We start from the raw sequence: 12083 nt of genomic DNA on the forward strand, positions 1-12083 counted from the left end.
TTACAACTTTATCAGAGTTAGACAGACGGTGAGAGGGAGAGACCACACAACAGAGGGAGCAGGAGTCACACACCCCCCGAGACTGAAAGACACTTGTGAGATTCAGTGAGAGGGAAAGCCCAGAAGTCTTGCCACAACGATCAGTGGGTGGTGGTGGTGGTGAAAGTCTACAATACAAGGCACAGCCAGGGCTTCGGGAGCAGCTACGCTCCCGGCCGAAAAAAAAAAAAAATACAACCCATCCGGAAAGGGACTAGGGCAGTGAAAAGACACGGGAGCAGGAGGGGGGACAGGAACCGAGGCGCCAGATATTCCGCTGCAGTCAGGAACCCAGCAAGCCGGGATAAGAGGTAAGGAGTCTCTCGACCCCTGCGAAATAAACGCGTTATTGCGTCTTTGTTTTCGGGCGATGCTGAGAGGGAGCATCCAGGACCTCCGCTGCCCATCTCAGCCGCGCGGCGCATTGAAGGAACGGGCTGGCGAGTCGCTCTTGGCCCTGCCATTGCAGTGACGTGCGCAGTTACCTCACTGCTGGATGAGGATGCTGACGCTGGGCGAGCTAGAACTATCTTATTGTATTTTATACGGTGCTCATAAATATCCGGGAGGTACGCCTGGAGCCACTCCGGCCCCCTTAACAATCTCACATCCCTTAACGAAAGAAGTTAAAACAAAACGACGGCAGGCTTTTTAAGAGCAGGCCACACCCCCTTTTGGCAGAACTCTGCCGTCATCCCCCCTCCCTGGTCACCTTCCCAAGGCGACAGTCTCTGATGTAATGAGTTTTTTTTTTCTGGCCTCAGCATGTGTTCCGTTCCCCGAAAACCATACCTTAAGCTCCAAACCTGAGATATTGCTGCTCAGGGCAGAGCACTGTGCTAGAGACAACAATTTAAAAACCTTTCTGCTTATAAAAGTCCCTGTATATAAACGAGTCACTTGCTCTATGACTTTCAGTTTACATCTGTTCGTTGACTGAAATAATCCTCTTTAAATACAAGACTAATGCAGGAATACTAACACAGGACATTCCAGACCTGTCTTGGTGCCCCCAGAGCCTGTGGGGTCTTCAGGATATCCACAATCAATATGCACGAGATAAATTTGAATATGCTGGGGTCCCCAATGTTACAGCACACATATCACATGCATATTCATTGTAGCTAATCTGAAAATCAGACTGGCTATGGGATTATCAAAATAAGTTTGTGAAACCCTATACTAAGACCAGGATGTGTGTTTTGTGGCATTTGTTATTAAATTGATGTCATCCACACATTAAGAAAAGTGGAAGGAAAGTCAAAAGATTGCCAGCATGGCTAAAAAGTGAGGTGAAAGAGGCCATTTTAGCCAAAAGGTTTTCATTAAAAAAATTGGAAGACGGAGCCATCAGAAGAAAATAGGATAAAGCATAAGCATTGGCAAGTTAAATGTAAGACATTGATTACACAGGCAAAGAAATAATTTGAAAAGAAGTTGGCTGTTGAGGCAAAAACTCACAATAAAAAAATTTAAAAAATATATCCAAAGCAGGAAGCCTGCAAGGGAGTTGGTTGGACCATTAGATGATCAAGGGGTTAAAGAGGCACTTAGAGAAGATAAGGCTATCTCAGAAAGATTAAATGCTTTCTTTGCTTCTGGTGTTTACTGAAGAGGATGTTGAGGGGATACCTGTTCTGGAGATGGTTTTCAAGGCTGATGATTCAGATGAAGTGAACCAAATCATGGTTAACCTGGAAGAAGTGGTCAGATTGACAAACTGAAGAGTAGTAAATCACCTGGACCAGATGGTATACACCCCAGGGTTCTGAAAGAACTAAAAAATAAAATTTCAGACCTATTTCAATTAATTTGTAACCTATCATTAAAATTATCTGTTGTATTTGAAGATGGCCAATGTAACCCTGATATTTAAAAAGGGCTCCAGGGTGATCTGGGAACACTATAAATCGGTAAGCCTGCCTTCTGTGCAGGGAAAATCATGGAAGCTGTTATAAAGAATGAAATCATAAAACATTTGGATAGATATGGTTTAATGGAACACAGCCAGCATGGATTTACCCAAAGGAAGTCTTGCCTCACAAATCTCCTACATTTTTTGAAGGGGTGAATAAATGTGGACAAAGGTGAGCCAATAGATGTGGTGAATTTGGTTTTTTAGAAGACGTTTGATAAAGTCCCGCATGAGAGGCTTCTAAGAAAACTAAAAAGTCATGGGATAGGAGGTGATGTCTTTTTGAGGATTGCAAGCTGGTTAAAAGACAGGAAACAGTAGGATTAAATGGTCTGTTTTCATAGTGGAATGTCTCTGGGATTTGTACTTGGACCAGTGCTTTTTATATATTTATAAATGATCTGTAAAGGGGTACGAAGAGTGAGGTGATCAAATTTGTGAATGACACAAAATTATGCAGAGTAGTTAAATCTCAAGCAGATTGTGTTAAATTGCAGGAGGACCTTGTGAGACTGGAAGATTGGGCTTCCATATGGCAGATGAAATTTAACATGGATAAGTGCAAAGTGATGCATAAAGGGAAAAATAACCCTTGCTGTAGTTATATATTGTTAGGTTCTATCTTAGGAGTTACCACCCAGGAAAGAGATCTAGGCATCATAGTGAATAATACATTGAAATCGTCGGCTCAGTATGCTGTGGCGATCAAAAAAGCAAACAGAATGTTAGGAATTATAAAGAAGGGAATGGCAAATAAAATGATGGATTTCATAATGCCTCTGTATTGCTCCCTGGTGAGAGTGCAACTTGAATACTGTGTACAATTCTGGTCACCACATCTCAAAAAAAAATATAGTTGCATTGGAGAAAGTTCAGAGAAGGGTGACCAAAATACGTGGCATGGAACGGCTGCCCTATGAGGAAAGGCTAAAGAAGTTAGGTCTGTTCAGTCTGGAGAAGAGATGACTAAGGGGAGATATGATAGAAGTCTACAAAATCATGAAAGTACTTGAACAGGTTAATGTAAATCAGTTATTTACTCTCTCAGATAATAGAAGGACTAGGGGGCACTCCATGAAGTTAGCAAGAAGCTCATTTAAAACAAATCAAAGAAAATTTATTTTTCACTCAGTGTGTAGTTAAGCTCTGGAATTCAGTGCCGGAGGATGTGGATCAGCAGTTGGTGTAACTGGGTTTGGATAAGTTCGTAGAGGAAAAATCCATAAGCTGCTATTAATTAATAAGCATTAGTAGCTTAAGATTTATTTAATGTTTGGGTACTTGTGACTTGGATTGGCCACTGTTGGAAACAGGTCTGACCCAGTTTGGCTGTTCTTATGTTCTTATCCAGTAGGGGATCATTGTTCCTAATTACATCATCAGACAACAGGATACTGATTAATGACATCACAGTTAACTAGTAACAGCAGCTCTGGACAGAATACATTTCTATGGTTGGTCTGCAGTACCCCTGAAATAAAAAAAAAAAAAAAGTGGTGTTTGTAGGTGACAAAGGTAGCTAGATTTAGCAGAAAGAGTAGACATCTTGTAACTCCAGTTAAAGATTGCAGTGACTCACATGTCCTCTCACTGCATACCAGAACTGTGAATGAGTCCTATTTGGAATGCAGTATCTTTCTCTCTGACACATTTTCATGGGTTAAAAGTAAAACTCTCAATCATAACTACACATGAACCTGAAAGCAAAATATTTACTCTGCCCTAATGATATCCTTCACCCAACCACACTGAAGGGATTCAGGTCTACCTCAGACTGTGCTAATCTGGTGCTCAGGGAAAAGGGATTCCTCAGTCTGAATTAGTATCAAGCACAGGGCAAAGAACTCCCTCTGCGAGTACCTGCTGTCAAACACACATGGAAAGGGGATCCTTTCACTAGTTTGTGCTAGTGTCAAGCACAGGAAGAGGGACTCCCAGGATTGGCTTTAGGACTGTGGGGCTGCACAGTGTGCCATTGTGGTAGGCCGCAGTGCTGTAGTGCTTCAGGATTTGCCCCGCACTTTGGATCTGTGGGAGCAACAATCTCCCCCCACCCTCCCTCACGGGCTGCACAGGACACCTCCAGGGCTAAGGCAGGCCATTTAGGATTCCTAAATAGTCTGTGCTAATGTTAGGAACATAACAAAGGACTCCCTCTCTCTTGCTGTACTAGTGTCAAGATATAAAGGAAGAGCAGTTCCCTTTTTCTTTGAGTTTGTCAGACATACAGTGTGTGTTTACTGTCAAGATAAAGGGACTCACTCAGAAACGCAGAAAAACTAGTCTGTGTTGTGCTGTCCCTTATAATATCATGCACGTAAAAAACGTGCGTCCAAATTGGACCCTTTTTTTTTTTTCAGCTTGCGCACATCTACCTCTCCTGGGCTCTCTGCAATATGCACATGGGATGCCATGCTAAAAGGGACATGCAGTGGATAATTTGTGCATCCCTAGCATTCTGCATGGGGTGCCCAGGAGAAGTGGCTGTGCGTCCACAACAGCCTGGCCAGAGTGCCCTTCCCTCCCCTAGCAGGGCTGTTCCCAATTGGTCCTTTTCACTGACAGTGAATGGATCAATTGGCAGTAAGTGAAGCAGTGCATAAATTAATAAGTGCCCTGTGTGTGCAGGTTACCAAAATGAATGCTCAATTTATGAGGGTCTGTTTTAACCCACAGCAGCTATTTTACTGGCACAATATGCACACACAATATACATGGCCCTGAGCATGTATATTGTGATCCTTAATTTTTTTTTTTTTTGCATGGTGTTGCTTTCTGTGGTTCTTCCTACTTAGTATCATGGCGATACTAAGCAAGCGGAACCACAGAAAAGCAGATATTTTTTTGTTGTTGTTTTTTTAAGTCGAGCCCTTGACATGCAGGAAGATGTTATGCCTGCTCTGGGCAGGAGTAAAACTTGATGGGTTAAATAGTGCGCCTTGGATGTACGGGGATTTTTTGCATCGCGGGGTAATAGCTAATAGCCTCATCTACATGGAATTTACATGTGATGAGCGCTATTAGCTACGCATGAATTTGGACGTGTGTTTTGGACTCGCTGATCCTCCTTATTGCCTCAGGAGTTATGGGAGCACTTCTAAAACACGTAAAGGCTAAGGACACGATTTTGCATGGGCATTCACTTGGTCTGGAACAGTGTCAGATGCAGAGGGAGAGGGGCTTCTTCAGTCTGTACTAGTATTAATCAGAGGCAGATGGACTCCCCTAGTTTGTGCTGCTCTCAATTACAGCTTTTGCTAATGCATACAAGGAGAGAAACTCCTTCAGTCTCGGCTAGATTCAGGGAAAGGTGCTGCTGTCCAGGCTGGGTGTGTGTTTTGGCTAAGCACTTACTTTTGACTCTCTGTTTGCTTGTAGGTGTGCTTTCTCAGCCAGTGAGGTGTTGGTGAGTCTCTCCTGTTCCTGCTGAAGTGGGTGCAGATCATGGGGAACGCTGGAGGGAAGTCAGCTCCTGGAACACCCACAGGTAATTATGCAAATTCATCAGTACAGTGAAATCCTCAGCTGTCAATTGTGTGGGGACCACGAGTTGTGGCCCACAGCAGCCCTGCTATTTCTCTCTGTTATCTGCTAGTACTCTTGTGGTCTAATACTCAGTCTCTCTCTGTCTTTTTGTGTCTCTCTTATGCTTTATGTCTTTCTCTCTCTCTCTCTCTCTCTCTCCTCCGCTTTCTATAATTAAAGTGCCGAAGCATGGTCTCTTCCAGTAGCTTTCGCCCTGTGCAGCCTGTCTGGGAGGGCAGTGTGTTTATCAGGAGCAAGGCAAACAGGAAGAGCGGCCTTCCTTCATGCTATCCACCCTCAAAAGTCTCAGCACTGTCAGCCAGATTAAAAAGCTGCCTGCAGTCATTACCCTTACCAGATCATTGCTCTAATAGGAATCTCTTTTCGCAATACTCAGCATAACCCTATGAAAGAAATTCCCATGATGAGAACATTACCCTTTTAAGAGAATCTTTTCATAATCGTTTTGTATTTATTTGGCTTACATAGTTCAGGATTTCAGGGAGGTTTAATTCCACAGAGGCAGGGAAAGGAGCTGTGTAGGAGGGGAGAAATAGAGGGGTTATGGTAGGACACACCCAGAAACAATAACAGTAGTTGGAGATTACAGCATTTCCCTCTAACAAGCACGGGGCTTGGGGCTTTATTACACTTTATGGCATTGTGACATTATCTTTGTCCTGTCTTGTCCCGGACAACCTTTGAACTATGAGCTTGATATCAGCTCTGATGGCTGATTCAGAGCTAGCCATCAGGGATCACGAAGCAGAGGGAGAGAAAGATGCAGAGAGGCAAAGAGAGAGAGAAAAAAAAAAGATAGGAGAAAACTCTATCTGGGAAGAACAGCTCCAACCCTGAAAAATGCATGAGAGGGAGGAAGGGAGGAAATGGGTGGCAGGACGAGAGATGGACTCGCAGAACTGGAGATTATTTTAAATAAGGGCATGCATTTTTGTGCAACAAAGGAGAGAATACAGGGAATGGCAGACACAGGTGCCTATGATTTGACTTTTGGATCTAATCTGCTATGTTTTCACAGCCTTTGTTATTTTTAGTAACTCTATTGTACTTGACAGACAGTTGTGGCCTCTCTTGCTCTCTGTCTTCGGCAATATGTACTCGGTGCACCCAGTTAGCAATGATCCTCACCCTTTACCAATCGCCTCTGACATCTTCCCCATCTCTTTCTGAGCTATAATGGCATAGGCAGGCAGCCTAAGAGCCAGAAGACTCTGTGTACTATTTAAACTCAGTGTAACTGCAGTGTTTCTTCGATGACCTGACGAAGAGAGGCTAACTCTTGAGAGTTGGTCGCAGATGCAGGGCCGGTCGATCCCAATAGGCGAACTAGGTGGTTGCCTAGGGTGCCAGCCATTAAGAGCAGTTTATTTGAGCGGAGCCCATCCCACTCCTGGCCGAGAGGAGTACAGACTCGGTGGGCCACGAGTGCAAGACTATCCCACTCGTGGCCGAGAAATGCAGACCCTTGGTGGGCCACGAGCAGCACCCGTCCTTGCGCCCAAGAGAAGCAGAGTCTGTGTGTATGTGTGAGTGAGAGGGACTGTGTGTGTGTGTGTGTGTACGAGAGAGCAATGGTGTCGGGGAGGGAGGGAGCCTGTGTAAGGGTGCGTGTGTGAATGAGACAAGGAACCGAAGTGTGTGCAAGAGAGGGGGCCTGTCTTGAGTGAATGAGGTCGGGCTGGCGCAAGGCAGAAGGTTCGCCTAAGGCCCTGCACAGATGTATTAGGTTAGTCCAATAAAAAGCTATCATCTACAACTTCTTTGACTCTTAATTGCATCCATTAAATGTCACTGCTGACTCAGTGTGAAACTCTCAGCTGATCCCGTGATCTCCCTGAACTCCTGGGAGTGTCTACGTTCAGAACAGTATTCCTCTGGCATCTCACACACACACACGCACATACAAGATCTGATGTTTCTTTTAAGGTTACGTTCATTGCCTAACATGCTGACATAATTTTGTCCTCTCTCCCAGAGATTATAACCAAAAAAAAAACCTCTAGAAAAGGAAACAGAAGATATTAACTGAATTTCCTCACAGTAGCTGTCTGTTTCCTAGAATGGTTGCTTTATTTTGAGGTAGTTCAAAAGTTAAAAAAAAAAAAAAAAAAAAGTACAGAACAAAGTTTAGCCTCTGCAATAACAGGAATAGTCACAAATAGAGTTGCAATTGCTGATTAAAAACAGTATACAACAAAAATGTAAATTGGATGATTCAGTTCTGTTCAAGTACGCTGAGGCAACATCTCTAAATGTCAAAGCTGACTCTAAATTTTGTTTCTGTCATAGTAATAAGTGACCCAAGGACAGGTAAGTGCTCGCCAGTGATGTTTAGTGCACTTGCTTATTTCTATTAACTGATCTGAGAGGGAATATGCTAAAAGTTTATACAATCATGCATGAGGTGCGGCAGATAAAGAAAGGGTATAGTTATTTACTGTTTCAGATAATACAGATTCTAGGGGATACTTAGGGTCCTTCTTTTTCAGTTTTTATTTGATTTTGCCTGGGAATTTCAATGGTACAACAAAACAAAGCAGTGGAAAAATGACTTTGATACAACACACAGGATAAAAACCAGTGGAAAAGTCATTTTTCAATTTCTTTCTTTTTTTATCCTAACATTGAAATTCCCAGACAGAATGAAATAAAAACTGAAACTAATAGGTAGCAGATATGGAACAAACTGGGGAAAGTATATTTTTTTTCACTGAATGTACAATTAAGCTGTGGAATTTGTTTCTGGAGGATGTGGTCAAGGCATCTAACATTAAATAACAAGATTCTAGAAGAAATGTCCATAAATAAAATATTGCCTAGGTAGATTTGGGGAAAACCACTGCTTACTCCTAGGGGTGGACAACAAACAAAATGGATTTACTCTTTGCGATCTGCCAGGTACTTCTGGAAATCTGGATTAGCCACTTTCAGATACAGGATCCTGGGCTCGATAGACCTTTTGGTTTGACCCAGCATGGCATGTCTTATGTTCTTATCTCAGCCACACCAGCTCTGCAGGATCGTAAGGTTCTCTTCCTCATCCCAGATAAGCATAGTTACAGAGGGTTCAGTCCAGTGCAGGGGCTGGTGATACTGAACCTGTTAGAAATGGCTAGGCAGGCCGATAGCATGAAGAAGAACAGCTGCCAGGATCCTTAGACTTGCCTCCTCTAGGAAAGCTGTTCTAGATTATTCTAATCGCCCTCCAAACCAGAGCTCCCTGTTCTCTTCAAAAATGTAAGGAACAGCCCACAGCATCTACCTGACTCCTCCTACTTGTGGAATACATTATCAAACAGGGTTTTTAGGGAATCATATTTTTTAGCTTTTCCTAGCTTAGAAGAATAAGAGCTCAATTTAGGAACTCAGCCACAAAAAGCTCATGTAATGTCCCTTGAGTCACTAGCTCTGAGGATGGATGTATCTCTTTATCAATCTTTATATAAATGTTCTTGACTTTTTTTTTTCTTTTGTAGTCTCTCCTAATGGCCACAGGTCACCAGTGACTACAGGGCAACCTTTATACAAACCCCACATTCGACTTTCTGAGTCCAAAAAAAGTTCCATTCCTGAGATCCCAAATTCTGTGGATGTCTTTAGCACTTCTTGGACTACGGTGGATCCCTCTATGGGTGTTACGAGGGAGAACCCAAGGAACCTCAGCAGTACTAGTGGCTCCCCCATTCAAGCTAACCCCAAAGCGGATTCTGTCTTCAATACCAACGGGATGCCATCTGCACCAAAGGTACTTGGTTCCAATGAGGGCAAGAAGGCAGCAGCCAGGGGAGCTGTGATTTCATCAGAGAATGAGAGAGCTGCTAACTTAATGCGATTAAACAAGAATACATCCCAAGAGGGAAAGGCTAGTAAATTTGTAGAACAGATGGGGCCCTCAAGTGCATGGACTGGGGAGGAACTGGGGAATTTATCAACTGATTCTTTCCCAGAGAATTCAAGAGAATATCCACCCAATGGGGTTGATGATGTTCCTCAAGAAGACGAAGAGGAGAGCGACTTGCAGTGTAGTTGGAGCTCTTCTGTTGCTAATCCAGACTTTATGAAACTCTACTGGCCCAACAAGGTATCGGATGGAGAAGATGATGGCTATCAAAGAGTGTCTGAGAATCTTAAAAAAATCATATTGGAGGTGTCCAACCTCCAACAGGAACTTCAGGAACTGCCTTTCATAGTTGGCCATGGCAGAAAAGTGGACCTTGGCAGCCCAAAGTCATCATCAGGGTTAAGGACCAAGGGGCAGCTAGAGTGGGAAGACACCTCTGAGAACCACAAGAAACTGCTGAATGTGGCTGAAACCTGGGAGCCTCGACTTTTGGGGATCCACGAAAGGTTGAAGGCTGGCTTGAATGATCTGGATAGCATCAAGGCCCAAAACATTGCTCTATTGAGAGAGAGTATCCTTTACAAGAGCAAAGGTCGACAAGAGGAGACTACAGAGGTCGGAACTATGGTGAACCCAACTGGGCTCCTAAGAGGTATGGTTTTATCTGGTTGGGAATTTTACCTTTTGTCACCCATAACTGCCATGCACTATATAAGATAGTAGAGGGGAAGGGGTCCATTCCTCAAATCATTAATGCTGGACCTCATTATCTCATGTCTTCTTCCTCTTACATCCTTCTTCCTCCTATCACCATTTTGTGATCCAACCCTGTGATGGATGGATGGTTTTTGAAAGGGTGAGTCCTGCTTTAATATGAATTAGACAGGCCTGTCTCTACCCAAATTTCCAATCAAAAGACGGGGATTGCTTGAGGTGCTTGAATAACGTTAAGGGATACTGACCCTCATTGCTCTGTTCCCACAGACTGCGGACAAGAAGGTCATGACAAGATCAAAGGGCTAGACATGGAAGTACGAAAGCTTCAGCAGCGGCTGCATGAGGTGACTTTTCATTTAATATTAGCAATATATGCTTCTCCCCCACACACTGCCTGATCACAGAACAGGTATAGCACAGGCAGCAGCTCTGCAAGTTTCCCCCATCTACTGCTTGTGTTTTCTGCCATGAATTTGGCCCATGATTCTTTACTCTTTACCCAAGATTCTCCAATCTTGGGTAAAGAGTAGAGTCTTTGAGCATTAGGGTATGTCTGACATGACCTGTGCAAGCAATGTCTTTGTCGTCCTAAGTGACCTCAAAATTTGGGTATCTTCATCCCAGCTACTGGACATCCATCTCTGCCATCTGTTCTGCACTGTCTTCACCTTCTTCCTCTCCCACATACAAACTGCAGCACACACATACTCTCTTTCTGCCCCCCTCTTCCAAATTCATTCATGCTGGTCTCCTCTTTCCCAAAACAATGGGGTGGTCCTGGGCCCCGATGCTATCAATTCCTGGTACTGGCAACAGCAGTACTTCTTCTTTCAGGAGTGTAGGGACCATGACTTAATGTACACTCATTGTCTCCACAATGGCCCTGCTACCTCTTACTCCTTCATGGGTTTCCAGTTTAAACAAGAAGCCTGTGCAGGAGGAGGCAGGGCTGCCACAGGGGCGGGGAGAGCCTGTGGGAAAATGCTGGCTCACAGAACCTGCTTAGGCAGGGAGTGTTGCTACTGCTAACGCCAGGGCCGTGCACTGACAGCAACAAAGCCCAGGGCCACCCTGCTGCTTTGGAAAAGAACGGAGGTACAAAGGGTGGAGTGTGAGACTGCTGGGTGCAGAGGTGTTTGGAAGAAAGAGAGAGTGTGGGAGGGATTATGGAGGAAGTCTGGGGGCACAGGGGGAGATGGAGGCACTGATGGCCTGCAGCAGGAGGAAGGCAGAGAAGCAGTGGTGGAGGCACATAGGGGTATTTTTGATCACTTCCCACGGTCTGAGATTCTGGAAAGAAGCTATGCTTCCTAAAAGGTTATGCCTACCCTGACTGGTAAAGCGTGTCCCTTCTCCTTATCCGTAGGCTGTATGACTATTATTTCTCTGGCACAGGTAAGGGCCCATGCTGTAACCTTCAGATGCTGACAGCTTCTCACATGGACAGGGCGATTTTACGTCGGCAAATTGGCAGTCTGAAAATTGCCCACCTTTTTCCCAGGTAAAATTTATGCGTGGGAACCAAAAGCTCACAAACGTTTTACCTAGGGAAACATTAGGGGGCTTGGGGGCGGGTTTAGGTTGGGAGAAGCAACGCCGTCCATAGCTTTTTCATTTTCAAAGCTACATGTGGTGTTTTCCATAGAACAAGCAGATGCAAATCTGTGCAGGTACTTTTTTTCCTTGAGGCAGTTTTCAAAGGAAAAGCATTTGCTCCTACTTTCCATTTGAAAGCTGATGCAGAGCCCATGGGTAAAACAGTCCATGGACTTAGCGCCTGTGCCAGTCAGTGTGAAAATTGCCCTGTATGATCTTAATTATGCCTACTTGCTAATGGATGAAGGCTGCATTTTGCATGATTGAGGAGAAGGCTATTTTGCAATGTCCTACCAGCTGGCAGTTGCTAGGTCGTCGGGATGGTGCTATAAACAAGTCTCCCCTTCTGGCCATGGGGCAGCTTTTCATCCCTTGGCATTTATAGCTCCAGTTTGTCAGAGCAGGCAGAGCTCATCCTAATTTTGCCCG

The 12083-nt window shown here is 44.2% G+C and overlaps 1 protein-coding gene across 1 annotated transcript in view; it reads left to right on the forward strand.

Moving 5' to 3' along the window:
- The first annotated feature begins 317 nt into the window (after positions 1–317).
- LOC115094092 (trichohyalin-like) overlaps positions 318–12083 on the forward strand; it is a 157182-nt gene continuing 145416 nt past the window's right edge. The window contains exons 1-4 of the mRNA XM_029606790.1: positions 318–350; positions 5333–5441; positions 8977–9993; positions 10326–10402. Coding sequence (XP_029462650.1) covers positions 5399–5441; positions 8977–9993; positions 10326–10402 — 1137 coding nt within the window. The 5' untranslated portion in view covers positions 318–350; positions 5333–5398. The remainder of the gene's footprint in view (positions 351–5332; positions 5442–8976; positions 9994–10325; positions 10403–12083) is intronic.

The sequence above is a fragment of the Rhinatrema bivittatum genome, chromosome 6, assembly GCF_901001135.1.
Source record: "Rhinatrema bivittatum chromosome 6, aRhiBiv1.1, whole genome shotgun sequence".
Taxonomy (NCBI): Eukaryota; Metazoa; Chordata; class Amphibia; order Gymnophiona; family Rhinatrematidae; genus Rhinatrema; species Rhinatrema bivittatum.